Here is a 27,735-nt window from a genome sequence, read left to right on the forward strand (position 1 = left end):
TGAAAGTTTGAATGGATCATTTGTCTAATCAATCTAACAGTCCTGAAGTAAGTTGGAAGCGATTCCCTCTTAATTTTCTGCTTACTAAGGCCCGGAATCTAGATCTATCCTTTTGTATCAAACTGGGGATCAGTAAAGTATCTCAGCTTTACGACGGAGATCGCCTGTTGAGCTTTGAGGAGCTATTTTATTGATATATATATTCATGCACTAGAGGTATTTCTATTTTTTTTTTCCTCTATATGCTCCACATCAATGTTTATAAAACTCCCAAACTTTTTACGTTAGGAGAGGGATCTTAAGTGTGTATTTGAGATCTCTGACTTGAAAAGGGGCTGTACTTTGGCCAAAAATAGTTGGGATCAAAAAAGATCATGCTCAGTTGATATCCCTGTACAGATTTCTAAAAGTGATCCCAGTCTCTCGGACTTATGCTGGAGAAGGTGTGGCCAACAAGGCACAATCTACCATATGTGGTGGGGCTGTCCATTCGCTTATCAAATATGCCCAAAATTTTTTTATTTTGCCTCTCAAATACTGAACTTACAACTTGATCCAGATCCTGCGTTAGCACTGCTGTTCTTAAAGGGGTTCTCCGGGAATTCGGAAAATGCTTAAATATTACTTTATTATAAATATATTCCTAAATACCTTTCATTAGTTATAATGGCTCATTTTGTCTAGGGAGAAATCATTAGGAAAAATAAAATGGCCGCAATCCTGTTACTACACAGAAAACCTGTCCTAATCACACAGCAGGACAATTTACTTCAGAGCAGTGAGCTAAAGAGCTGCCTCATCTTCTTCTATGATCCTGAATACAGTTTAATATGATCTTCAGCTAAATCTCTGTAGAAATGGAGTTCATGAGGAGGCATGAAGTACAGAGAGAAGGGTGGAGGTGATGTGGATAATGTGCAGCAGCACTAGTATGCAGTCTCCATTACCACAGTCTGTCGTGTCTATCCTCTCTGTACTTCATGTCTTCTCATAAACTCCATTCCCACAGAGATTCAGTTAAAGTTCTTATAATCTGTATTCAGGATCATAACCCCTGACAAGTAGCAGAGGAGGATGAAGCAGCTCTTTACCTCAGTGCTTGGAAGTAACATCCTCCTGTATGATTAGGACAGGTTTTGTGTATATTAATAGGACGGTGGCCATTTTGTTTCTCCTAATGATTGGTCCCTAAACAAAATGAGCCATTATAAATAATGAAAGGTATATGGGAATATATTTACAATATAGTAATATTTAAGTATTTTGATTTTCTAAATTCGCGGAGAAGATTCGCGGTTATCCTTTAAGGATGGATAACCTCCCTGTCTTCAGCTGTTGCTTAATTACTCATATATTGCATATCACAGGATTGCTTACAGCTAGATCATGGAAATAGGCTTTTATTATGTCAACTGAGGACCTGATCCCTCCCTTGCGATATATCCATGCTGTGGAGCAATTGATGTCTGTTTCGCCATCAGACACTAAAGAGGTTTACCAACGTCTGGAAGCCATTTTGAACAATTTCTAACAAAGACTGGTTCTCCAATAGTGACATTTATGTCTCTCTGATGCCACAGTATGTGGGAGAGAAATAGTAACACAATTTGGGTAGCCAAGTTTATAATGTAAATGGGGAGACATTAGTCCCAATGGATAATAAGATAAGGGTTTGATCCCTTATAATAAGGTTATGATATTAAGATGATAGGGACCAAGATTGATTAAGAAACAATGAGGTCAGGTACTACTTGTTTATTTATGTGTTTCACCGGTACGTCTTATTATGTATTTGTGTGTGATTGATGTTTTTCTTTTGATTTAAATCTTGATTTTATATATATTTATTTATGTGATTTCAGGGGGGTTGTTTGTTTCTTTTCTTTTTTCATATTTTCTTTTTGTAATTATGTTGGAAAAAATCAATAAAGAAATAATTGTTAAAAAGAAAAAAAAAGTTATATATGGCTCTTACTATTGTCTTGTAATTGTCAATATTGCCTTCTTTGCTGGCTTGATTCAGTTTTCTATCACATTACACACTTTTCGTTTCCATGGTTATTACCACCCTGCAATCCAGCAGCGGTGGTCGTGCTTGCACTGGCTGATGTGCACTCCCGTGGTTCTGGCCACCAGAGTAGCCGGTGCCTTTTCCTATATTGTGCAAGCAATACTTGATTTAAACAATAGATAATTTTCGAATGGCATGCTTTTAAGAAGGAAACCATATGAAATTCCTTTAATGATCCAATACAGAGGTGCTTGATAATCTGGAATTTCCTAAACCAAGAAACAAAAGAATAAGCAGAGAAAACAAATTGCTAAAAAACAAAGTCATATTGTACTTCTTATTTTATTCTGGACTCCAAGACTCCATGTTCTTACAAGTAAATTGTCTATGACCATCCAGCAATTTAGAACATTAAGTGCCGTTAAAGCAAGATCAAAGTATTTTAACACATTTTGAGTTATTTAAATATTTTATTTTACAATTTTAGCTTGTTGTCCTGTATAGATTCAAGCACCGTAGATGGTGGGTTTATGTAGTTCATTTATACTGTATTCAGTTCTTAGAAGCAGAACTAGGTCCCGTGCTACAAATGTCCTTATATTTTTAATGTTATGCCTTGGGCAAGGATTTCCCATCAGAAAGATTGTAAAATCATTTTATTTATGCTGTGAGTGCAATGTCTGGTTCATCGGGTTATGCCAATGTGAGCTCTCAGCTATGAAGCCTAATGTCAAATAGTCAGAAAGTGCATGAATTTTAAATGCTGCAAACACACTATAAAGAGACATGTTCAAATGCAGGAAACACTAAAGTTATATTTCTTATGTTATAGGAAACTATGGAGAAAGTGGGATGGAGGCTTTTAAAGAACTTGCTGCACAAGAAGGCCTGTGCATTGCCCACACTGACAAGATCTACAGCAATGCAGGAGAGAAAAGCTTTGACCGACTGCTCAGAAAACTTCGTGAAAGATTGCCAAAAGCAAGAGTGGTGGTTTGTTTTTGTGAGGGAATGACAGTGCGAGGACTTTTAATGGCGATGAAGAGATTGGGTGTGATCGGCGAATTTCTTCTTCTTGGAAGGTAAGACCATGACTTTAATATCAAGTCATTACATGACTTCATATATATTTAACCAATATGGTTTTCTTATGGTCGCAGGCTGCTCTCTGAAAATGGATTTCCGGCTGATGCTGGAATGCCCAGTGCTGCAAATATGCAGAGAATCGGCTGGACAAAAACCGTTGTGAGCAATGCCAGATCCAGTGAGCTCCAGCAACCTGTTCTCTGCCACAACAGCTTGCCGGATCTCTTGCTGCGAATGTAAAAACTTGCCTAAGCCACTATACACAATAGATTATCCAGGTCTCTCTCCTTAACAGATGATGTTGGTGGAAAGAGCAATTAGGCAAGGTGAATTTCATGCCCATTCCTTTGGTCTGGCAGAAGATAAGCTGCTGCCAGAGGTGTCTGGTAGTGGCTTTCTACTTTGCTGCTAAGGCTACTTTCACACTAGCGTTTTAGTTTTCCGGTATTGAGATCCGTCATAGGGTCTCAATACCGGAAAAAAAAGAAGCATTTTTGCGGAACCCTGCCAGATCCAGCAAAAACGCTAGCGTGAAAAAGTAGCCAAACTGAGCATGCATGTCTATGGTGAGTCAGGAAGAATACCTGTCAGCTGAATGAGCAATGAAGGTGTTTGAGCACCTTAAGATATTGACAAATTGTGTGGATTTCAACCCACAGTACCGTTTCTGACAGTAAACTGATAATCGATATTTATATTTGGTTAGATATCCATTTGTGATTATGCATTAAAAAAAGCTAATTGGCAAAGCTGAGGCAGACTGGCCTACAGGATTACGAGAGAGTCTCCTGGTGTGTGCAGGTTCTCACGCAATAATAGTCCTGAAAGGTCCATTCAGAGCTGACATCATTGAAGAGAACCTGTCACCAGAAAATCGGAAAGCACCATGTTATAGAGCAGGAGAAACTGAGCAGATTGATATAGTTTTGTGGGGAAATATTCAGTAAAACCTGCAATTTTCACATTTATATCTTTGCTTTTTCCACAGGGAGGGGGTGTCATCAGTGATTCCACACGTATACACACTATGCTATCAATCACTGATAACCCCTCCCCCCTGTACCAATAGCTGTTCACAGGAAGTAGAGAAAGCAGAGGTATAAATGTATAAATTACAAGTTTTACTATATATTTTCCCAGAAAACTATATATCAATCTGCTCAGCTTCCCCTGCTCTATAACGTGGTGCTTTCAGATTACATTGCATTTTGTGGTGACAGGTCCTTATTAACAATAAAGGTTATTACACAGGTTATAGATGCTGCAGCCATAGTGATAGAAATAGGACTGTATTGGACCTAGGAGGACTATGGCACTGGTCCTTATGGGGTTCAACTAAAAGATAAGGAGAAAAGATACTTCCAAGAGAGATGTACAGTAGAAAAATTTGTGACATAAAGTTTAGAAAGGTCAGCTGGTATTTTTACACCCGAGTAGCCTTTGTAGTATGCGGTTTGCCAAAAATATGTGACGTGTAGCTGTAGCTGACAGATTTTGCACAGGGGAGGGAAAATTTTAGCTCTTCTGATTAAACAATGCTTGGAGACTGCTTGCGTTGTACTGAGCACAGGTGGTTGGTGAGTTTTTTTATGGTATTCATAGCAAAGTTAGTAACATAACTATGTACAATGTAGGTAAAAAGACAGTTTTGGAATCAGCTTTGAGCTACCACAGGAGACCTGATCCTTGTAGTCCAGAAAGACATAGAACTGCAAATAAAATCAATGTCCTGGAGCTCTTTGTACAACAAAATGCAGGGTTAGAAAAGTTCTCACCACTTTTGTATTTGTGTGGATGTCATTTAGATGTCAAACAGTCTCCTCACTCTATGAAGTATTGCAGGTAGTAGACACTCCTAGAGGGACATTTATCATCAGCCATGATCTCCCAGCGCTGGAGTGAGATGCACCTAATTTATTAAGAGGCAGATGCCTCTTAGGCCTCTTTCGCACAGGCGAGATTTCCACGTGGGTGCAATGCGTGAGGTGAACGCATTGCACCCGCACTGAATTCGGACCCATTCATTTCTATGGGGCTGTGCAATTTTCACACATGGTTGCTAGGAGACGATCAGGATGGGGACCCGATCTTTATTATTTTCCCTTATAACATGGTTATAAGGGAAAATAATAGCATTCTTAATAGAGAATGCTAAGTAAATTAGGGATGGAGGGGTTAAAAAATAATAAAAAAATTTAAATCACCCCATCCACTTGGTCACGGAGCGGATCTCCTCTTCTTTCTTCTTTCTTCAGGACCTGGGTAAAGGACCTTTGATGAAGTCACTGGGCTCATCACATATTCCATCACATGATCCATCACCTGGTCCATCACCATGGTTACAGACCATGTGATGAGCGCAGTGACGTCCTTAAAGGTCCTTTACCCAGGTCCTGAAGAAAGAAGAAAGAAGAGAAGATCCACTACGCGACCAAGTGGATGGGGTGAGTTAAATTTGTTTATTATTTTTAACCCCTCCAGCCCTATTGTACTATGCATTCTGTATTAAGAATGCTATTATATTCCCTTATAACCATGTTATAAGGGTGATGCTTGTACGAGTGATGCCTTCTCTGCTCTGTTTACCTGCTAAGTACAAGTATGGCATCCCCATTCACTTCTATGGGCCGGCTCCATCCTATTCACTTGAACAGACAGAGCCATCCCATAGAAGTGAATGGGGACGCCATAGTTCTAATTGCACTGCTCGCTGCAGCAATTGCAGCGGCAAACAGGTAAACAAAGCTGAGAAGGCAACGCTTGTATGAGCTGATTGGTGGGGGTGCCGAAAGTCGCAGCCCCACCGATCTAATATTGATCACCTATCCCCAGGATAGGTTATCAATAGTAAATAGTAATCTCGGAAGACTCTTTAACCGCTTCCGGACCGCCTAACGCAGATGTGCGGTCCGGAGGCGGCAGCCCTGCGCACGACGACGCATATACGCGTCATCTCGCGAGGGCCGGGATTTCCTGTGAACGCGCGCACACAGGCGCGCGCGCTCACAGGAACGGAAGGTAAGCGAGTGGATCTCCAGCCTGCCAGCGGCGATCGCTCGTTGGCAGGCTGGAGATCCGAATTTTTTAACCCCTAACAGGTATATTAGACGCTGTTTTGATAACAGCGTCTAATATACCTCCTACCTGGTCCTCTGGTGGTCCCTTTTGTTAGGATCGACCACCAGAGGACACAGGTAGGTCAGTAAAGTCGCACCAAACACTACACTACACTACACCCCCCCCCCCGTCACTTATTAACCCTTTATGAACCCCTGATCACCCATGATCACCCCATATAAACTCCCTGATCACCCCCCTGTCATTGATCACCCCCCTGTCAGGCTCCGTTCAGACGTCCGTATGATTTTTACGGATCCACGGATACATGGATCGGATCCGCAAAACACATGCGGACGTCTGAATGGAGCCTTACAGGGGGGTGATCAATGACAGGCGGGTGATCACCCATATACACTCCCTGATCACCCCCTGTCATTGATCACCCCCCTGTCATTGATCACCCCCCTGTAAGGCTCCATTCAGACGTCCGCATGATTTTTACGGATCCATGGATACATGGATCGGATCCGCAAAACACATGCGGACGTCTGAATGGAGCCTTACAGGGGGGTGATCAATGACAGGCGGGTGATCACCCATATACACTCCCTGATCACCCCCCTGTCATTGATCACCCCCCTGTAAGGCTCCATTCAGACGTCCGCATGTGTTTTGCGGATCCGATCCATGTATCCATGGATCCGTAAAAATCATACGGACGTCTGAATGGAGCCTTACAGGGGGGGTGATCAGTGACAGGGGGGTGATCACCCTGATCACCCCCTGTCATTGATAACCCCCCTGTAAGGCTCCATTCAGACGTCCGCATGTGTTTTGCGGATCCGATCCATGTATCCATGGATCCGTAAAAATCATACGGATGTCTGAATGGAGCCTTACAGGGGGGGTGATCAGTGACAGGGGGTGATCACCCTGATCACCCCCTGTCATTGATAACCCCCCTGTAAGGCTCCATTCAGACGTCCGCATGTGTTTTGCGGATCCGATCCATGTATCCATGGATCCGTAAAAATCATACGGACGTCTGAATGGAGCCTTACAGGGGGGGTGATCAGTGACAGGGGGGTGATCACCCTGATCACCCCCTGTCATTGATAACCCCCCTGTAAGGCTCCATTCAGACGTCCGCATGTGTTTTGCGGATCCGATCCATGTATCCATGGATCCGTAAAAATCATACGGACGTCTGAATGGAGCCTTACAGGGGGGGTGATCAGTGACAGGGGGGTGATCACCCTGATCACCCCCTGTCATTGATAACCCCCCTGTAAGGCTCCATTCAGACGTCCGCATGTGTTTTGCGGATCCGATCCATGTATCCGTAAAAATCATACGGACGTCTGAATGGAGCCTTACAGGGGGGTGATCAATGACAGGGGGGTGGTCAGGGAGTCTATATGGGTGATCACCCCCTGTCATTGATCACCCCCCTGTCATTGATCACCCCCCTGTAAGGCTCCATTCAGACGTCCGCATGTGTTTTGCAGATCCGTAAAAATTATACGGACGTCTGAATGGAGCCTTACCAGGGGGGTGATCAATGACAGGGGGGTGATCCGGGAGTCTATATGGGTGATCACCCCCCTGTCATTAATCACCCCCCTGTCATTGATCACCCCCCTGTAAGGCTCCATTCAGACATTTTTTTGGCACAAGTTAGCGGAAATTTTTTGTTTGTTTTTGTTTTTGTTTTTTCTTACTAAGTCTCATATTCCACTAACTTGTGTCAAAAAATAAAATCTCACATGAACTCGCCATACCCCTCACGGAATCCAAATGCGTAAACATTTTTAGACATTTATATTCCAGACTTCTTCTCACGCTTTAGGGCCCCTAAAAAGCCAGGGCAGTATAAATACCCCACATGTGACCCCATTTCGGAAAGAAGACACCCCAAGGTATTCCGTGAGGGGCATATTGAGTCCATGAAAGATTGAAATTTTTGTCCTAAGTTAGCGGAAAGTGAGACTTTGTGAGAAAAAAACAAAGAAAATCAATATCCGCTAACTTATGCAAAAAAAAAAAAATTTCTAGGAACTCGCCAGGCCCCTCATTGAATACCTTGGGGTGTCTTCTTTCCAAAGTGGGGTCACATGTGGGGTATTTATACTGCCCTGGCTTTTTAGGGGCCCGAAAGTGTGAGAAGAAGTCTGGGATCCAAATGTCTAAAAATGCCCTCCTAAAAGGAATTTGGGCCCCTTTGCGCATCTAGGCTGCAAAAAAGTGTCACACATCTGGTATCGCCGTACTCAGGAGAAGTTGGGCAATGTGTTTTGGGGTGTCATTTTACATATACCCATGCTGGGTGAGAGAAATATCTTGGTCAAATGCCAACTTTGTATAAAAAAATGGGAAAAGTTATCTTTTGCCAAGATATTTCTCTCACCCAGCATGGTTATATGTAAAATGACACCCCAAAACACATTCCCCAACTTCTCCTGAGTACGGCGATACCACATGTGTGACACTTTTTTGTAGCCAAGGTGGGCAAAGGGGCACATATTCCAAAGTGCACCTTTCGGATTTCACAGGCCATTTTTTACAGATTTTGATTGCAAGGTACTTCTTACACATTTGGGCCCCTAAATTGCCAGGGCAGTATAACTACGCCACAAGTGACCCCATTTTGGAAAGAAGACACCCCAAGGTATTCCGTGAGGGGCACGGCGAGTTCCTAGAAGTTTTTATTTTTTGTCACAAGTTAGCGGAAAATGATGATTTTTCTTTTTTTTTCTTTTTTCCTTACAAAGTCTCATATTCCACTAACTTGCGACAAAAAATAAAAAATTCTAGGAACTCGCTGTGCCCCTCACGGAATACCTTGGGGTGTCTTCTTTCCAAAATGGGGTCACTTGTGGCGTAGTTATACTGCCCTGGCAATTTAGGGGCCCAAATGTGTAAGAAGTACCTTGCAATCAAAATCTGTAAAAAATGGCCTGTGAAATCCGAAAGGTGCACTTTGGAATATGTGCCCCTTTGCCCACCTTGGCTACAAAAAAGTGTCACACATGTGGTATCGCCGTACTCAGGAGAAGTTGGGGAATGTGTTTTGGGGTGTCATTTTACATATACCCATGCTGGGTGAGAAAAATATCTTGGTCAAATGCCAACTTTGTATAAAAAAATTGGAAAAGTTGTCTTTTGCCAAGATATTTCTCTCACCGCAAGTTAGTGGAATATGAGACTTTGTAAGAAAAAAATAAAAATAAAAAAATCATCATCATTTTCCGCTAACTTGTGACAAAAAATAAAAAGTTCTATGAACTCACTATGCCCATCAGCGAATACCTTAGGGTGTCTACTTTCCGAAATGGGGTCATTTGTGGGGGTTTTCTACTGTCTGTGCATTGTAGAACCTCAGGAATCATGACAGGTGCTCAGAAAGTCAGAGCTGCTTCAAAAAGCGAAAGTTCACATTTTTGTACCATAGTTTGTAAACGCTTTTTTTTTTATCAAAGACATGTAGAACTATAAATTTATCAAAAAATTTATATATGGATGTCGTTTTTTTTGCAAAATTTTACAGCTTAAAGTGAAAAATGTCATTTTTTTGCAAAAAAATCGTTACATTTCGATTAATAACAAAAAAAGTAAAAATGTCAGCAGCAATAAAATACCACCAAATGAAAGCTCTATTAGTGAGAAGAAAAGGAGGTAAAATTCATTTGGGTGGTAAGTTGCATGACCGAGCGATAAACGGTGAAAGTAGTGTAGTGCCGAAGTGTAAAAAGTGCTCTGGTCATGAAGGGGGTTTCAGCTAGCGGGGCTGAAGTGGTTATTAAAAGCGTCTTCTGAGATTTTTTTTACTGATGAATTATCCTGTAGATACTGTAGGTAATCAGTATCTAATCGGTGGGGTCCGACACCCAGGACCCCCACCAATCAGCTGTTTTGAGAAGCCACCTGTCTTCTCTCAGCTCACCAAGCATAGCACCATACATTGCATAGCGGCTGTGCTTGGTATCGCACTCAGGCCCATTCACTTAATTGGGGCTGAGCTGCGCCTAGGCCATGTTACACATTGACATGTTGTAACTCGGCCCCCCTCTGTCTTCCATCTGTGAATAAAATCATGGGGTAGGGGCATCTTTGCATGGCAGCATGGGGCCTAATAAAGGATTAAAAAGAATAAAGTTAAATTTGAATGAAAATGCAAAAATGTAAAAAAACAAACAAAACATATTTGGTATCCCTCGCATTTGTAACAAACTGAACTGTATGGTGAATGTTGTAAATAAAAAATGCCATAATTGCTATTTTTTGCGTATTTAAAAAAAATTGAATAGAATGCAACCAAAAATATTATGTACCCCAAAATGCTACCAATGAAAACTAGAAATCTGTTTGAGACATAGAAAATGGTCTAAATGTAAGACAGCAAGGAAGCTGTCTTACATTTAAAAGTGTCGGTGGATCCGCCAAATTCATGTAGAGGCCAGAGACTCTATATAACTCCGGTGGATCCACCGCCAGATATAGGGGATATAGAGACAGGTGTCTAAACCGCCAGTCTTAATAAATGGCCCCTATATGTATTTGGTATCTCTGCAAAATATTAATGTTATTTGTGCCAATAAAATGAGCGTTGCTAAATAACTTAAAAACTCAGTGGCGGTATTGCTGTTTTTTCCCATTCCCCCGAAAAGCAATTAAGAAAAGTTGATCAGTAAATAGGTGTACCCCAAAATGGAGCACCGGTAGTCTCTAGAGGGATTAAAGGAAATGTTCTGTCAGCGTTTTGCTGTGAGAGCTGTATAACATTACCATGTTCTGTAGAGCAGAGGTATTATGGGGGAAATTTTCTATGACCAGTATCTTGTATGCCGGTCTTATAAAGTCCACTGGTTTAAATGCACTAAAGTGACGGAACAGGCCTCTTAGTAATTTTGAAATATCATTTTGGCACCAGAAGCTGAAATCTATGCCCCCTAGACGCCGATGTAGATTTCAGGTTTAACTTACACCAGTTTTACGAACTAAGGGGGTCAATTATAATGGGAAGTTCACCACTTTTTGACCTTTGTTGCAGATTTGGTCGCAACGGGGATTTTTGACCGAATATGCAACTTTTCCCTGCTTATTCCACTTTACCGAAGTGGAGGAAAAAGAGGGCGTGGTGACGAAGGGGTTGGGCCAGCATGTCCACGCCTGTTTTTGGAGTAGAAAATTATGTAAATCTATGCCAGCAAGGGCGTTGGCATCGATTTAAGCAAGTTACACAGCCACCAGTAAAGAGTCTAAGTTATGTAGAGGCCGGCATCAAGCAGCAGCGGACATAGGCTAAGACCGGTGTCTAAAACACTGGTCTTAGTAAATGTCCCCCTAATTTCTCTTAAATCTACCAGGTCACATAGACCCTACAATTTTCTGCCCGACCCCCACCCATTTTTAGGAGGAGTGAAAAAGGGGAAAAGTTGCACATTTTCTGTGGAAAACGGATGTAGAATCATTAAGAAACCCTCCTATGTCTATTTGTACGGATACGTTGACAGTTTGCTGGCAAGAAGCCGCTTGCTTTTCGTTACACCTTTGTTGGGTTAAAAGAAGAAGAATATATTGTTCATTGCTTGATTGTAGTGATGATTAACTTAATGGATGGATAACATCAACATCAGAGCAGACAGGACAGAGGATGATTATGTGCGTAGGATGTCAGTCTTGTTACTATAAGGAATTGAATTTCACTATTCTCTCTTTATGTTTGCCTTTTTGTCTACGTATTCCCCTGTATTTAGCTTAAACACAAGCTAGCATCTAGACGTTAAGGGGGTCATTTATCAAACTGGTGTAAAGTAGAACTGGCTTAGTTGTCCATAGCAACCAATCAGATTCCACCTTTCATTTTGGACAGCTCCTTGAATGAAAGGAGAAATCTGATTAGTTGCTGTGGGCAACTAAGCCAGTTCTACTTTTTTTTTATCTCAGATCAATTAGCACATAATGGTGATCTGTGACTGCAGCTTAGCTACAGTGTCTACAGGGAGTTTGAGGTAGTCTGAAACACTCCTCTTGTCTTATCATTGGTTCCCTACTATGAGGGTGCCTTCACATGCAGCAGATTTTGTGGCAGAAAATTCTGAGACTGGAAATCAGTTCCATTCCTCTTAATGGAGCCTGCAGAAATCCATGTGCTTGCTGTCCCATTCAAATGAATGGAACTGATTTTCAGTCGCAGAATTTTCTGCCACAAAATCTGCTGTGTGTGAAGGCACCCTGACTCAGCTTCACAAATCCATCAAAATCTCAACAAAAAGTCAAGGCATGTACACAGGGCCGGTGCAAGGATTTTTGCCAACACAAGCGAAGCTACATTTTGGCGCCTCCCCTCGCAGCTCACCTGACCCTGGTCCCGTCTGCAGTAGCTGGCCTATCCTCTGTGTGGTCCTGGTATCTTCTCTCTGCTTCACACAATCGCTGGTTTGAGGACCGTATTTTTCGCCCTCTAAGACACACCTAGGTTTCAGAGGAGGATAATAAGAAAAAAAATTCCATTACACCTCAGGTCAGACCAGCAATCAGACCCCCAATGTTAATCAGACCTCAGCTCACAGCCCCAATCAGACCCCTAATGTTAATCAGACCTCAGATCAGACCCCATGTCAGACATCAGCCCCCATCGATCAGACCCCCATGTCAGCCATCATGCCGCCATGTCAGCCATTAGCCCCCCATGTCAGCCATCAGCCCCCATCCATCATGCCCCAATGTAAGTCATCATGCCCCCCATGTCACATTTCTCCCCCTCCATGTCAAATCACCCCCCTATGTCACATTTCTCCCCCTCCATGTCACATTTTTCCGCCCTCCCCCAGTGTGCGCCCTAAGGCAACCACTTGGTCTGCCTTATGGTAGCATCGGCCCTGCATGTACAACTGATTTCCATGACAGATAGGGTTGTAGGCATTATATGTTCTTCACCCTAAGCCCCCACAAGAAGTGATGGGCTTTTCTGCATTGAATCCAAAGTTTACAGTCACCCATAATTGTCTCAGGTTGAGAACTCCAATGTAGCAGTAGCAAGTGTAGTCCAATAACAGGCAGAGGTCAGCAACAGGTGAACAGCCAGCAGGTGAAACGCACGTCAAGGTGGTATCGGTCCTGGTCGCACTGTGTTCTGCCCATATCATGTCGCTGGGTATGTGTTTATTATATCTAGTACACTGTCTATAATCACTGGGCTTTACAAGTAGGTGTTTTATCACCGATATATACGGAGATTGTGGTATTTATTGTTTTACTCTGACACCGGTTATGTTACTTCACTATAGATATGGGTGCTATTAGGCACCTTAGCGAAAGTGGTTATATTCATTGATCAGAGGTGATGTGGTTATTTCCATAGATTGATCCCTACAGGGGCCATATAATATTTTGCGATGAATGATTTAATTTATAACATATACATTATTATATTTTTTCATCATATTATATTTATAGAATAGAGCTGGCACGTTTTATAACTGGTATCGTGTCAGCTCATAAATTTTGCTGTAAACATTAGGTGGCACAGGCAACACCAAGGTGCCCACTGTTTGGAGAAGTCATTTTCTCCACTTTTCAGCAATACTTCTTTCATGTATTTGTACCGTATTTTTATTGGAATCATGTATTAATAAAATTGTTACAGATTTATTTTGGACCAGTATTTTCATTCTTCTTCTTTGGTTGGTGGCTGTTCATGAGAAAGGGTCTGCTTGTATTTATGGGCAAATGTAGATGCTACAGCAACAGGAGATCAGCAGAAGTAAGGGTGAGTTCACACTTCAGTTATTTGGTCAGTTATTTCCATCAGTTTTTGTGAGCCAAAACCGGAAGTGAGGCCAACTCAGAGATAAGGTATAATGGAAAGATCTGCACTTGTTCTGCGTTTTTAACCCAGATCTGGTTTTGGTTCACAATCACTGAGAAAAAGGCCTCATGCACATGGCCGTTGTTTTGGTCCGCATCCGAGCCGCCGTTTTTTGCGCCTTAGATGCTGACCCATTTAATTCAATCGGGCGGGAAAAGATGCGGACAGCACTCCGTTCCATGGTCCCGCAAAAAAATATAGCATGTCCTATTCTTGTCCAGTGCCTAATAGGTGACTCCCAATATTACGGTCATTACAGGTAGAGAGGTATAAGCGGAGAGAACTACAAATCCCAGCATGCACAGACTGTTATTATAGGGCATTAGTGAATATTACAGGGAGACAAGTATAGGAGTAGAAGTACAAATTCCAGCACGTGCAATCTATTTTTATATGGCATCAGTGGACCTTACAGGGAGAGGAATATAATGAGAGAACTACAACTCCCAGCATGACCAGACTGTTATAGGGCATCAATAGACATTATAGGGAGAGGCGTGTAAGAGAAAAGAACTACAATTCCCAGCATGGCCAGGTTGTTATTATGGGCTATCAGGGGACACTACATGGAGAGAGGATAAGGAAAGAACTTAGGGGGGCATTTATTATACTGAAATACGTCTATATGAAACATATTTCAGGGGCAGATGGTCGCGCGGGCACGGTGTGGACGGGGAAGGGGACGATCCGGCAGGCCTATCTCATTCATCATTTTCTATGCCTGTTTTAGTGTATACATAAGACAGCTAGGAACTGTCTTACATTTAGAACTGGTGCTCGAGGCGCCAAAGTTATGCAGAGGCCTGCGCCTTCACACAAAACCTGTCCTAATCACACAGCAAGACAAGTTAGTTCAGAACATTGAGCTAAAGAGCCTACCTAATCCTCCTCTCTGCTCTACTTGTCAGAGATTATGATCCTGAATACAGCTCATAAGATCTTTAGTTGAATCTATGTGGGAATGGGGTTCATGAGGAAACAGAAGTACAGAGAGGACGGACAGGACAGACTGTGGTGATGTGGGACAATGGTAATGTAGCTAACTGCATACTTCTGCTTCTGCTCATTAGCCACACTCCCACACTCCTCTCTGTACTTCATGTCTCCTCATGAACTTCATTCCTACAGAGATTCATCTGAAGTTCTTATCAGCTGTATTCAGGATGATAATCCCTGACAAGGAGAGCAGGGAGGAGGATGAGGCAGCTCTTTACCGCAGTGTTGTGAAGTCCCTGCTGTGGGATGTGGACAAATTATGTCTGTACTAACAGGAAAGCGTCCATTTTATTCCCCTGACAAAACAAGCCATTTTTAACTAATGAAAGGTATTTGGTAATAGCTTTATAATAAAGTAATAAAAGTATTTTCAGTAATTTTGTTTTATGGATTTTCGGAGAACCCCTTTTTCAGTGGAAACAGAATCTGAGAAATATTTCTAGATCAATTTTGTCATATCCAGTAAAGGTAACCCTTGCTTATTGTTCAAAATGTTGTAATTGCAAGTCCTTTGACTGTGAATAAATTACATACTTACAGGCTTCGCTCTTAAATTTTTTTAATCTGTAAAATGAGCAGCACTTAATTTACAACTTCCCCTCAGTTTTTTATGACCTTTCAAGGTGGCCTTCTATTTGCATTGCAAAGTAGAAAAACTGTCAAAATTTGGTTATTTTCATTCCTCAGTAATAATATACTATTCATAGGTTTCCATAATTACTCCTGATAAAATGTTTTATTTTAGAAAGTTGTCACAGAAAAGTATTACCAACGTATATTTTTGTAATTAGACCTTTATGTAGTAATTTGGTGTTTTTATATAAATTTACCATAAAATATATTCCATTGTTAACAGGTGATTATTGGTTTTGATATTATTTTATTACATTGTCTACCTTTGCCCACATTTTTATGATCTCAATCAGTACCTTAAAGAGGTGGTTAAGTTTTAACAACAAATTCTCCATCAGACATGTGGACATGGTGGTAGCCGATGATGCACGTGACCTGGATGTTAAATCTCAGTAGGGGGTAACAAAAACCATTCTTGCTTAGACAAGGTATTGGGATATAGGGCAAGGACAGTACACTGGGTATCTGCCCCAAGTGAATGAACATTCTAACCAAACCTAACCAGTTAAAACCCAGATTGTTTTCGTGACACAGAGAACCATGGTAGTGTAAGGACAAGTTCAGTTATTTGTTCAGTTATGTCTATCAGTTAGTGTGAGCCAAAACCAGGTGCAGATCAAAAACACAGAACAGGTGCAGATCCTTCCATGCTACCTCATCTCTGAGTAGGCTTCACTACTGGTTTTGGATGGAAATAATTGACTAAATCACTGAAGAGTGAACTTGGCGTAACCCATTGAAATCAGTGTCATTTCAGGACTAGTCTCCTAATATAGTCTAGTGCAATTAAGGCATCAAGCACAAAATGTGAATCTGCAAAATACAGATGACGTTCATGTTGCATCCATTTTTTGGGTGGAACCATTGACTTCAATGGGTCAGTGGTCCACATTTTGTGGCCAAGTATAGGATATTCTATCTATTTTTGGAAGGGACATATTTATAGCCTAATTGTAAAAAAAAAGTCATTGTAAAAGAAAACAAAATCTCAGACATTTACCCATAGTATCTACAATTCTGAAGTAGACTACATTTTGTAAAGCCAAATGAAAACCTGAATTACACGTATCTCCGCTTGCTAAATTGCATTGTGACATATTTACACCAACTAATGAATGCACATTCTGCCATTGTGGCTGTTTTGAGGGGAAATTATTATAGTTTTATCGTCTATCACTCATTAAAATCATCCTAAATGTAAGACATGTTTGAAATAAACATAACCATTCAGTGTTAGATAAAAGCCTGTGTTAGATGACCTTGCTAAATGGCTCGAGAAGACTGAAATGGGAATCATATTTTCTGAGTCTGAAGCCAGTACAACACATGTTTAGCTTACAGTTATTTGAGAGTCGCCCAAGCATATAACTAGTCCAGATCCAATTAGTCTAAACCTTCTGCTACAGTAACTTAATTTTTGCAATATTATTTTATCAGTGTGTTCACATGTCAGACTTGGGGACAGTAATTGTTAGTAGATGTCACCATAATTTATTTTTATGAGGCGCTAATTTTCCGTTTTTTTAATGCGTCTAATCATTTTATGTCTGTTTCTTGGTAAAGATGTTATTTTTAATACTCTAATCGTTATTCTGTCTCCTTACCCGATGAAAAGGATGTCTGAGGAAGAAAACTTATATTGTTTTGGTGACATATAGAAAAAGGCTCTTTATTGAAGTGTATAATAGTCTCAGAATACTGCTTCATTATCCTCAAAAAGCTAAAACAGGGCCATGAGGAAGATTTAGCTTCTGTGTTATGAGAAAAAATAAACTAGTGGGATCCCTGTTATGAGACCCATTAGCGCTACAGCCAATTATAAAAAGTTTTTAACAGTCCATAAGTTTGGATGGCGTATTAGCTACTCAATTATTTTCTGCTCAGCTGAGAAAGGATTTGATTTACTGTATTTCATTAATGGGAAATTCTGATAGTAGCTTTGTAGAATATGACTATTTTTTATTAAGTACCTAAATAGAGACGCTTGGAAAAGGGTTGTCAGGTTTAGAATACCCATTTCAATTTATGAGTTTAGGTGAAAGTCCCATGTCCAGGACTTCATCTATTAGAAAGAGTGGCTACAAAGAGAGTTCCTTGCTCTGGTGGATCTGGTATATCCATCCATACATTACATAAATAGCGTGTTTTAATTTTAACTTTGACTATGTTAGTCCCATCCTGTGGGGTGCTGCTATTAAAATAAAGAGTTATATTGTGGTTGGAGGTCCTAGAAGTAAAAAAAAATTGCAAGCAGCTTATCATTGACTCTTCTAATTAAGTGGATTTTCCAAAGCAGAGAATAACCCAAAATACTTTTTGACTTTTCGACTCGGTTGTCCAGGTTCTAGATATTGACCTGTCCTTAGGATAAGGAGTCTGATACTGATCAGCTATTCTCAGCAGTGTAGTGGCTGTGTCAGATTCCTGCAGATCAGCTCCCATTCAAGTGAATGTAAGAGGAGCTACAGTAACCCGATTGCATCCACTGTGTTATTTTCAAAGCCAGCAGGTTCAGAGAACAGCTGATTGATGGGGGTATCAGATCCCATCTGATATTGATGACTTATCTTATAATAGGTCATCAATATCTAGAACCTCAACCACCACTTAAAAATGTAGATCTAACTAAGGAAATACATATTTTATAAGCTTATAAGATATACTATGGGGAAATGTGGTCCCATAAAGCTCATTTTAGGGATCACTATCACAGACAGGGACAGTGTTTACTTACTTATAGTGCATGCATGTGGTAATGAATGTGTAAATAAGCATAAACCCCTACCCCCTCTATCTGAAATTTTCTGATATTGTTAAACACATTTAAGTACATTTAGTACTCAGTTCAAGTGATTCAGATATCAAATCTCATTGTTAAATATCTGATATAGAGTACACGTTGGCAATCCCAGCACTAACCATTACCTACCCCATTAAACATTGTTACTGTTGGCATACAATATACTGTACACGATGCAACAACAATCCAGTCTATATACAGTATTGTGTAGCAAGGTATTTTAGTGGTTATTTCCATTGAATTCCTTGTAGTGTAGTTGGTTAGTGATACCAGATACTGGGCTATTTTCCTGACCCTGAGGTCTGAAGTAACTGTACCATGGAAACACATAGGTGGGAGCAGCTGTAGGCACAAGTCGTAGGACTTTATTAATAAAGATTAGTAACAAATTTGCATAATAATTTATGTTAGATACATTAGTGCAATACAAAAATACGTGCATACAAAATATCTGATACTCTTTACTGAGTAGGTGCAATCAACTCTCCTTTATACATTTTAATATAGTAGCTTCTACCCTTTAATGCTCACTGTCTTAGTTCATTTAAAACCAAGGGGCACATTTATTAAGACCAGCGTTTTAGATGTCGGTCTAAATAAGCCCTAAAGCTGGCGGTGGATCCGCTGGAGTTATGAAGAGGCACAGGCCTCTACGAAACTTCAGCGGATCCACCGCTACTTCTAAATGTAACACCATTTCCTAGCTTCTATATTACATTTAGACCATTTTCTATGCCTAAACCAAAAATAGAAAATGGTAAATGAGATGGGCCTACCTGCCCGTCTCCTTCCCCACCCACACCACAGCGCTTTTTTAGACTTGGCGTGAGCAGGGAAAAGTCACAGATTGCAGAGCAAAGGACCAAAATCTGCGTCAGAAATAAGAAATGTTTTCACAGTCTAACAAACTAATGTTATTGACTGTGTCAGTTCTTGTTAAATACGATATCTTACACAATTTCTAAGTAAACATTACTTTATAAATGTACTACAGTAATTGTGAAAATAATATTTCCACCAAATATGAAACTTGTACCTTTAAGACATTGAGCAAGATGTGCAATATGTCCCCAGTGGCATTAATGCAGTGTATCATTATTGTTAATGACGTTTAGTCCCATAGTTAATAAGATTGCACTTTTAATTACAATACAGTACGCTGTAGGTGTGCAATATAAATATTTACTTTATGTGGATGACGTTGTTTATTTTTTAAACAGACATTGGAGTCCTTAGATACTGCTCTTTTTTATTTTGGATACATTTCCATTTCTGGTTTAGAAGTAAATAAAGAAAAACCAATAGTGGTGTCATTAGGAAAGATCCATATACAACATTTGGTCTTAATGTGGTACAAGAGAGGGGATGTTTTAGGTATTTAGGAGTAAAAGTAAGTAGGGATCATGTGCAAAAGGATAATGTATTTAAGGTAAAAGATGGGCTTTTGCGCTTTCTAATATGGAAGGGAAAACCAGCTAGACTGAGTCTTTCCTTTTGTCAGTTACACAAATCAAGAGGTGGTTTGGGTACTCCTAATTTTAAGCTCTATTTTGTGTCAGCTTAGTTGAAGTATCTTTTATTTTGGAATTATTTTTTAGAACAATATAATAAAAATAAGAACTTAGATATATAACTCTGTATTTTAACTTTTGGAAGCAGGTCAATTTAATAAACAACCTAAATGTATTGATATGTTTGTAATGGCAAATAATATGTGGGTATGGCTTAGGAAGTATTTGGGGCGTTTGGTTCATTACACTTATCACCTTTATTGGATAATTTTGTTATAGGTTTTGTACACAAGTCAGAATTTTGATTTTTTTATTTTAAGAAAAAGGAATTAACTTTAATATCACAAATGTACTGTATAAGGAAGGAAATGTTATTACTTTTGCAGATGTAAAGCGTTTATTTGGTTTATCAGAGGCCAAAGCTTTTTTATTTTTTTTTCATATCCAATTATACTATGTATTTAGAAAGATGACAAATATAATTGTGTGTATGGGGATTTTTATGGAATTGCTTTACCTTTATCCCAGTTTGCCGGTATATATAAACTTTCTATGGCTTGGGCAGTTATTGCTAGTGCTTGGTTATCGCATAATATACCTGCCATCCTCATGTGGAAGAAACATATGCTTTATTATTTAACTCTTTAATGGAGAGTATTTAAATCTTAGAATTGGTGGCTTAAAGTTCTAGATCCAGACAATCGACTCAATACTACAAATATGGGTTCTATTATACTTTTTTGGGGGGGGGGCTCGACTTTCTGTGGCTGCTGGGGGGGAGGATGGTAGGGGTTCGTATTAGTGATTTTAAAGATTTATTTTTTATGTCTTGTTTTTTGTAATTAAATTTAAATAATTTATTAAAAAAAGCTTATTTAGCTATACTAAATTTATAATTACATGCAATTACAAAAGTATTCAGATCCAAGTGCTGGTTTGAAAAATGTAGACTATTTTTCATGATGAAACCCCTTTAATGTCTCTGCTCTTAGCACTGAAAGAAATAACTATGCAGAAACCAACTAGCATTTAAGCATAAGGCCATGTGCACAAAAGTATTTCCCAGCTGTAGAAGTTTCTTGAAATCTAATTTGCACGTACTATACATTCAGCTGTGGACTTTGCAGAGGAGCTTACCCTTTGCATTGCAATTAGGGATGAGCGAATTGACTTCGGATGAAACATCCGAAGTCGATTTGCATAAAACTTTGTTCTAACACTGTACGGAGCAGGAGCTCCGTACAGTATTAGAATGTATTGGTTCTGATGAGTCAAAGTTATTGCTTATAACTTCATAAATTAATTTGTACTGTAAAAAAACATTTCCCGAACCCACTTGGAACTGAACCCGAGTTCGGGAAATGGTTATTTACAATACAAATTAATTTATGAAAGTATTGCGCGAAGTCTCGCGAGACTTCGCAAAGCAATAACTTTGGCTCATTGGAGCCAATGCATTCTAATACTGTACGGAGCTCCTGCTCCATAAAGTATTAGAACGAAGTTTTATGCAAATCGACTTTGGATCTTTCATCCGAAGTCGATTCGCTGATCCTTAATTGCAATGCATGACATCAAATGCAAATCCAGAAAAAAAGTAATGACTCATAGGAAATGCTCAAAAGTATGCCACATGTGAAAATGGGCACACACTTTCTTTTCACCTCCCACTTTCCTTAAAGTGATCCTCTCACATAAAAATGTAATATTATCTAGGAAATGCTTAGAAAACGTACCTATTGCCCTCCTTTTCACTCATTGTGCTGCTGATGTGCCGCTGACCCTCTTGTTCCTCCTAACACAGCTTTATCGTAGTAGTATGAGAAGTGCGCAGCCCCATTGGAGGAAAGCAGAGGGGACCAGGAATTAACATATTGGTGGCACAATTACTGAAAAAGAGGGAACATGTAATTTTACTAAGAATAGTGTTTTTATGCTAGACTAGAAGGGCACTTTAAAACAGCTGTTCAGTTGGGAGTCCAAAAATAATATGTAATTCAATGCCTGCAGGGGATAGTGCTTACTATTTAGGATGCCTGCTATTATTATTTTTCTCAGTTCTGGCTGCTTGCCTGATTATTAGCTCATCTCCATAAGCGCAGTATAGCAATCTATGACTTTAGCTTAGTTTCAGTACCTACTGGGCAGCTTAAGTGGTCTGAGTCTTGTCTCATTATTGGTTCGGACTACTGCCCTCACCCTCCACAGAGCTGTTCTGCCTCTTCAGATTTGACAAGAGAAATAGTAACACCCATTTGTCAATGTACTCAGAACTGAGGAATGGGACAATGCAGATTTCTAAGAAACTCCTGAATTATTACATGGGGAATACAAACATTTACTAAAATACTTTCAAAGTGGCTCAGATCTCAGTAGAGGATGAAAGGAAAGCCTTTTAATATCAGATTTCTTTCCTTCTTCACAGGGTGAGACTGAGGGAACCATAGGTTTTCTGAACTAGTAACATCATCATTAGTGTTGAGCGAGCATGCTTGGCCGAATACCAGTTCGGCTCAAGCATCGCTATGCTCGGCACATGGCGGTACTCAGCCAAATACCGCATGTGCTCGAGCGCAATGCTCGAGTCTCCTCCCCGCACATTTGCGGCTGCTAAGCAGCCAATAAACATGCAGGTAAGTACTGCCCTCACTGTAATGCCAGTACCCATGTTGGCTACTGGCATTACAGTGATTGGCTGGTCGAAACGCGTCATCGGGTGCTATATAGCACTTGATGACGCGTGTTTGGCAGATTCAAAGTCAGGGTGAGCTTAGCAAAGGATAGACAGAGGGTGCAGGGAGTGTAATTGAATATTATTTTTGTACAAAAAGTTTCCTAGACCCAAAAGTCCTTGTAAGGACTATTGTGCGTGACAGCAGCAATATATGTTTGTAGCCCAACCTGCGCTAAATTGCTCAGCGTTAGAGAAAGCTGTGCCTAGGAAGGGACAGACAGTGTAGGTAGTTGTCATGGTCTTACCTTCTTGCTGTTCTCCTTCGTTTGACATGTGCTGGCGGCCATCTTGGTTTCTGGGTTTCTTGTAGCCTCCCACCCTGCGGCTTCTCCTTCCCACTGGGAGGAGCTGGATGCCTAGCTCATATATATAGGAGGTCTGTGGCTTCAGTTCCTTGCTTGGTCCTCCTGTGTTCACATGCTTCTAAGACTGCTGCTGCTTCTGGTTCCTGATCCTGGCTTTGTCTGACTACCCTGCTGGTTCCTGATCCAGGCTTCGTCTGACTACCCTGCTGGTTCCTGATCCAGGCTTCGTCTGACTACCCTGCTGGTTCCTGATCCAGGCTTCGTCTGACTACCCTTCTGGTTCCTGACCTCTGGCCTCGCAAGACCCTGCTTCGGTTTAGCCATCCGTTTGGACTTTTGCCTTACAGCTTGATTTTCAATAAAGCCTTCTTATTTCCACTTATCTCTTGTTGTACGTCTGGTTCATGGTTCCTTGACATTAGGACCAAGCCATGAATTCTGACGGTACAGGGCCATCCTCGCTACCTACGCTGGTTGCCAGACTTGATCAGCAGGATCACCTGTTGGGTCGGTTCGCTGTGGCGTTGCAAACCCTGCTTGAACGCACGGCTCATTTAGCTTCCGTTGCCGATGGGTCGGTTGTCGCTCCTGGGCCCGCTCCTACTGCCGCTCCGGTTGTTGCGCCAGAGTCTACCCCGACACCTGTTGCTGCGCCTGCGGTGTTTCGGGGTATGACCGGTTCTGCACCCCTTCCACAGCGCTTTGGGGGAGAGCCAACTCAGTGCCGAGGTTTCCTTAACCAGGTGGGCATTTATTTCGAGTTGCTGCCACATGCCTTTCCTACTGAGAGATCAAAGGTGGGCTTCTTGATCTCGCTGCTCTCGGACAAGGCCTTGGCCTGGGCCAGCCCTTTATGGGAGAACAACAATCCGGTGGTTGCCGAGTTTTCCGGTTTTGTTGCTTCTCTTCGGAAGGTATTCGATGTGCCGGCTCGTGCTGCCTCTGCTGCGAAGCTCCTTATGTCCATCAGACAGGGTTCACGATCCGTAGCTGAATACGCCATTGAGTTTCGTACCCTGGCAGCAGAGGTGGGCTGGAATAATGAGGCTCTGGTCGCTGCTTTCTCTCATGGTCTCTCGGATGCCTTGAAGGATGAGGTTGCAGCTAAGGACCTACCAGTGGAGCTCGAGTCTCTTATTTCTTTCCTGATTTTGATTGACACCAGACTCAGGGAGAGACCTTCCTTTAAGGAGAGCCTGCGGAGGTCTTCTAACAGATTGGCGCCTACGTTTGCTGTCCCACCCGTGCCTCCCTCTCCTCCCACGCCTCCTGGGGATGACTTGTCTGGGGGTGAACCCATGCAGCTGGGGTTTGCTCGCCTGTCCGAGGGGGAGAGGGTACTCCGGAGACGCGAGGGCCGATGCATGTACTGTGGTCTCGGTGGGCATTTTCGGTTGGCATGCCCGAACCGTCCGGGAAACGCTCGCACCTGAGATCCTGTCGGGGGCAGATCTTGGGTGGAGTCTCCTCGTCCCCGGTTTCCCGTGTTGACAAACCACTGATTACTGTTGTCCTCTCCTGGGTCGGGGGCTCGGTGACGACCCAGGCGTTGGTGGACTCTGGTGCTGGTGGTTTGTTCATTGATAGTGTGTTCGCTGCCGCCAATTCCATTCCTCTGCAGCCTCGAGGTTCCCCACTGGCTCTTGAGACGATAGACGGCAGACCCCTTCTGCCGCCACACGTGACTCAGGAGACCCTTCCAGTGGGGATGGCCATTGGTGCCGTTCACAGAGAGTCGGTCTGTCTCCAGGTTATTTCGTCTCCACACTACTCGGTGGTCTTGGGGTACCCCTGGCTCCAGAGGCATAATCCGACTTTCGATTGGAGATCGGCCGAGATCCTCTCGTGGTCACCGCAGTGTGGGGCTAGTTGCATCCATGGGCCTGTCAAGTTGCTGTGTACTTCCTCTGACTCTCTGTTGCCTCCTGAATACGAGGAGTACCGGGATGTATTCGATAAGGTGCGTGCGGTTGCCCTACCTCCGCACCGCCCATACGATTGTGCCATAGAGTTACAATCTGGTGCCGTTCCTCCTCGTGGCAAAGTCTATCCACTGTCGGTAGCGGAGAATGAGGCCATGGAGGAGTACGTGAGGGAGGCGCTTTCACGCGGACACATTCGCAAATCCTCGTCCCCGGCAGGGGCTGGATTTTTCTTTGTGAAAAAGAAGGGCGGTGAGTTGAGGCCTTGCATCGATTACAGGGGTCTCAATCGCATCACGATCAAGAACGCTTACCCGATACCCTTGATTTCCGAGCTGTTCGATCGCCTCAAAGGGGCCACGGTCTTTACCAAACTCGACCTGAGGGCGGCATATAACCTGGTAAGGATCAAGGCGGGCGATGAGTGGAAGACCGCGTTTAACACCAGGACCGGTCATTATAAATCCTTGGTTATGCCCTTTGGGTTGTGCAATGCGCCCGCAGTCTTCCAGGAATTCATCAACGATGTTTTCCGTGACCTGTTGCAGCAGTGTGTGGTGGTCTATTTGGATGACATCTTGGTATATTCTGAATCCATGGAGGCCCACATTCTGGATGTCAGACGAGTGTTGCAACGGTTACGAGAGAACAAGCTGTTCGGTAAGCTTGAGAAATGCGAATTTCACCGATCCCAGGTAACCTTCTTAGGTTACATCATTTCCGCTGAGGGGTTCTCCATGGATCCTGAGAAGGTTTCGGCTGTCTTACAGTGGCCCCAGCCCAGTGGTCTTCGTGCCCTGCAGCGCTTTTTGGGCTTCGCCAATTATTATCGGAAGTTCATCAGGGACTTTTCCATGCTAGCCAAGCCTCTCACGGATCTGACCAGGAAGGGCAGTAATCCCCAGGTCTGGCCGCTCGAGGCCATCCGAGCTTTTGAGGCTCTAAAATCCGCCTTTGTGTCGGCTCTGATTCTGTCGCATCCCAACCCTGGGTTGCCTTTTGTCCTCGAGGTGGACGCGTCTGAGACGGGAGTAGGCGCCCTTCTGTCTCAGCGTAGAACACCAGAGGGTCCTCTGCTTCCTTGTGGGTTTTACTCCCGGAAACTGTCTTCTGCGGAGTGCAACTATCAGATTGGTGACAGGGAGTTATTGGCCATCGTGCAGGCCCTTAAAGAATGGAGGCACTTGCTCGAGGGCTCGGTGGTTCCGGTTCTCATCCTGACGGACCACAAGAATCTGACCTACCTCTCTGAGGCCAAGAGATTGACACCACGTCAGGCCAGATGGGCTCTGTTCTTGTCACGTTTTAATTACGTGGTCTCCTACCTACCCGGTTCCAAGAACATCAGAGCGGATGCCTTATCACGGCAGTACTCCGAGCTGTCCGGGGAGGAGTCGATTCCGACTTCGGTCATACCTCCGAATCAGATCCTGGCCGCTATTCGCACCAGCCTGACCTCTCCCCTGGGTGAGCAGATTTTGGCGGCTCAATCTGGTGCTCCCTCTGGGACACCCAACGGCAGATGTTTTGTGCCTGAGGAGTTGCGCACTCGGTTGTTGCGAACCTACCATAACTCCAAGGCCGCGGGGCATCCTGGAAAGAATCAGCTGTCCTGGGCTGTTTCACGTCTGTTCTGGTGGCCTTCTCTACGTTCCGACATCGCCGCATATGTAGCGGCATGCTCCGTTTGTGCCCAGAGTAAGTCCCCTCGGCACCTTCCGTTGGGCCTTTTGCAACCCATAGCCACCGGGGAGCGTCCATGGTCACACCTGGGGATGGATTTCATTGTGGACCTCCCTGCATCCCGAGGCCATACGGTCATTCTCATGATTGTGGATCGGTTTTCCAAAATGTGCCACTGTGTTCCTCTCAAGAAGTTACCCTCTGCACAAGAGTTGGCCTAGATTTTTGCCAGGGAGGTCTTCCGGTTGCACGGTTTGCCCAAGGAGATTGTGTCGGATCGGGGGAGTCAGTTTGTGTCCAGGTTCTGGCGCGCCTTTTGCTCCCAGTTGGGGATTCATCTCTCTTTCTCCTCGGCCTACCACCCTCAGTCCAATGGGGCCGCAGAACGATCCAATCAGGCCTTGGAGCAATTCCTTCGTTGCTATGTCTCCGATCACCAAGACAATTGGGTTGACCTCCTGCCTTGGGCTGAGTTTGCCAGGAACACGGCGGTGAACTCTTCCTCTGGGACGTCTCCCTTCATGGCCAATTATGGGTTCCAACCTGCCGTGTTACCGGAGGTATTCTCTCCCCAGGATATTCCGGCTGTGGAGGATCACCTTTCCGTCCTACGTGCTTCTTGGGTACAGATCCAGAGGTCCCTTGAGGTCTCTGCGCAGCGCCAGAGACTCCAGGCTGATCGCAGACGAGCGCCCGCTCCTTCCTACCAGGTCGGAGACCGCGTATGGTTGTCCACCCGCAACCTCAACCTTCGAGTGCCCACTCCCAAGCTGGCGCCTCGCTTTGTTGGTCCCTTCCGAGTGCTTCGCAGGGTAAACCCGGTAGCCTATGCCCTTGCGCTTCCTCCTGGCATGCGGATCTCCAACGTGTTTCATGTCTCCCTGTTGAAGCCACTGGCTTGTAATCGTTTCACTTCCTCGGTTCCTCGGCCTCGTCCGGTCCAAGTGGGCAATCGTGAGGAGTATGAGGTGAGCAATATCCTGGACTCACGCCTGGTCCGCGGTCGGGTGCAGTTTTTGGTCCATTGGCGTGGTTATGGTCCAGAGGAGCGTTCCTGGGTTCCCTCCGCAGATGTCCATGCTCCTGCCTTGCTCCGAGCCTTCCACGCACGCTTCCCCCAGAAA

General features: G+C 42.9%; 1 protein-coding gene across 1 annotated transcript in view; it reads left to right on the forward strand.

The window, feature by feature from the left end:
• GRM1 (glutamate metabotropic receptor 1) overlaps positions 1-27,735 on the forward strand; it is a 492,448-nt gene that overhangs the window by 134,053 nt on the left and 330,660 nt on the right. Inside the window, exon 2 of the mRNA XM_044291230.1 lies at positions 2,844-3,093. Within this exon, the coding sequence (XP_044147165.1) occupies positions 2,844-3,093 (250 nt within the window). The remainder of the gene's footprint in view (positions 1-2,843; positions 3,094-27,735) is intronic.

This window comes from Bufo gargarizans, chromosome 4 (assembly GCF_014858855.1).
Source record: "Bufo gargarizans isolate SCDJY-AF-19 chromosome 4, ASM1485885v1, whole genome shotgun sequence".
Classification (NCBI taxonomy): domain Eukaryota; kingdom Metazoa; phylum Chordata; class Amphibia; order Anura; family Bufonidae; genus Bufo; species Bufo gargarizans.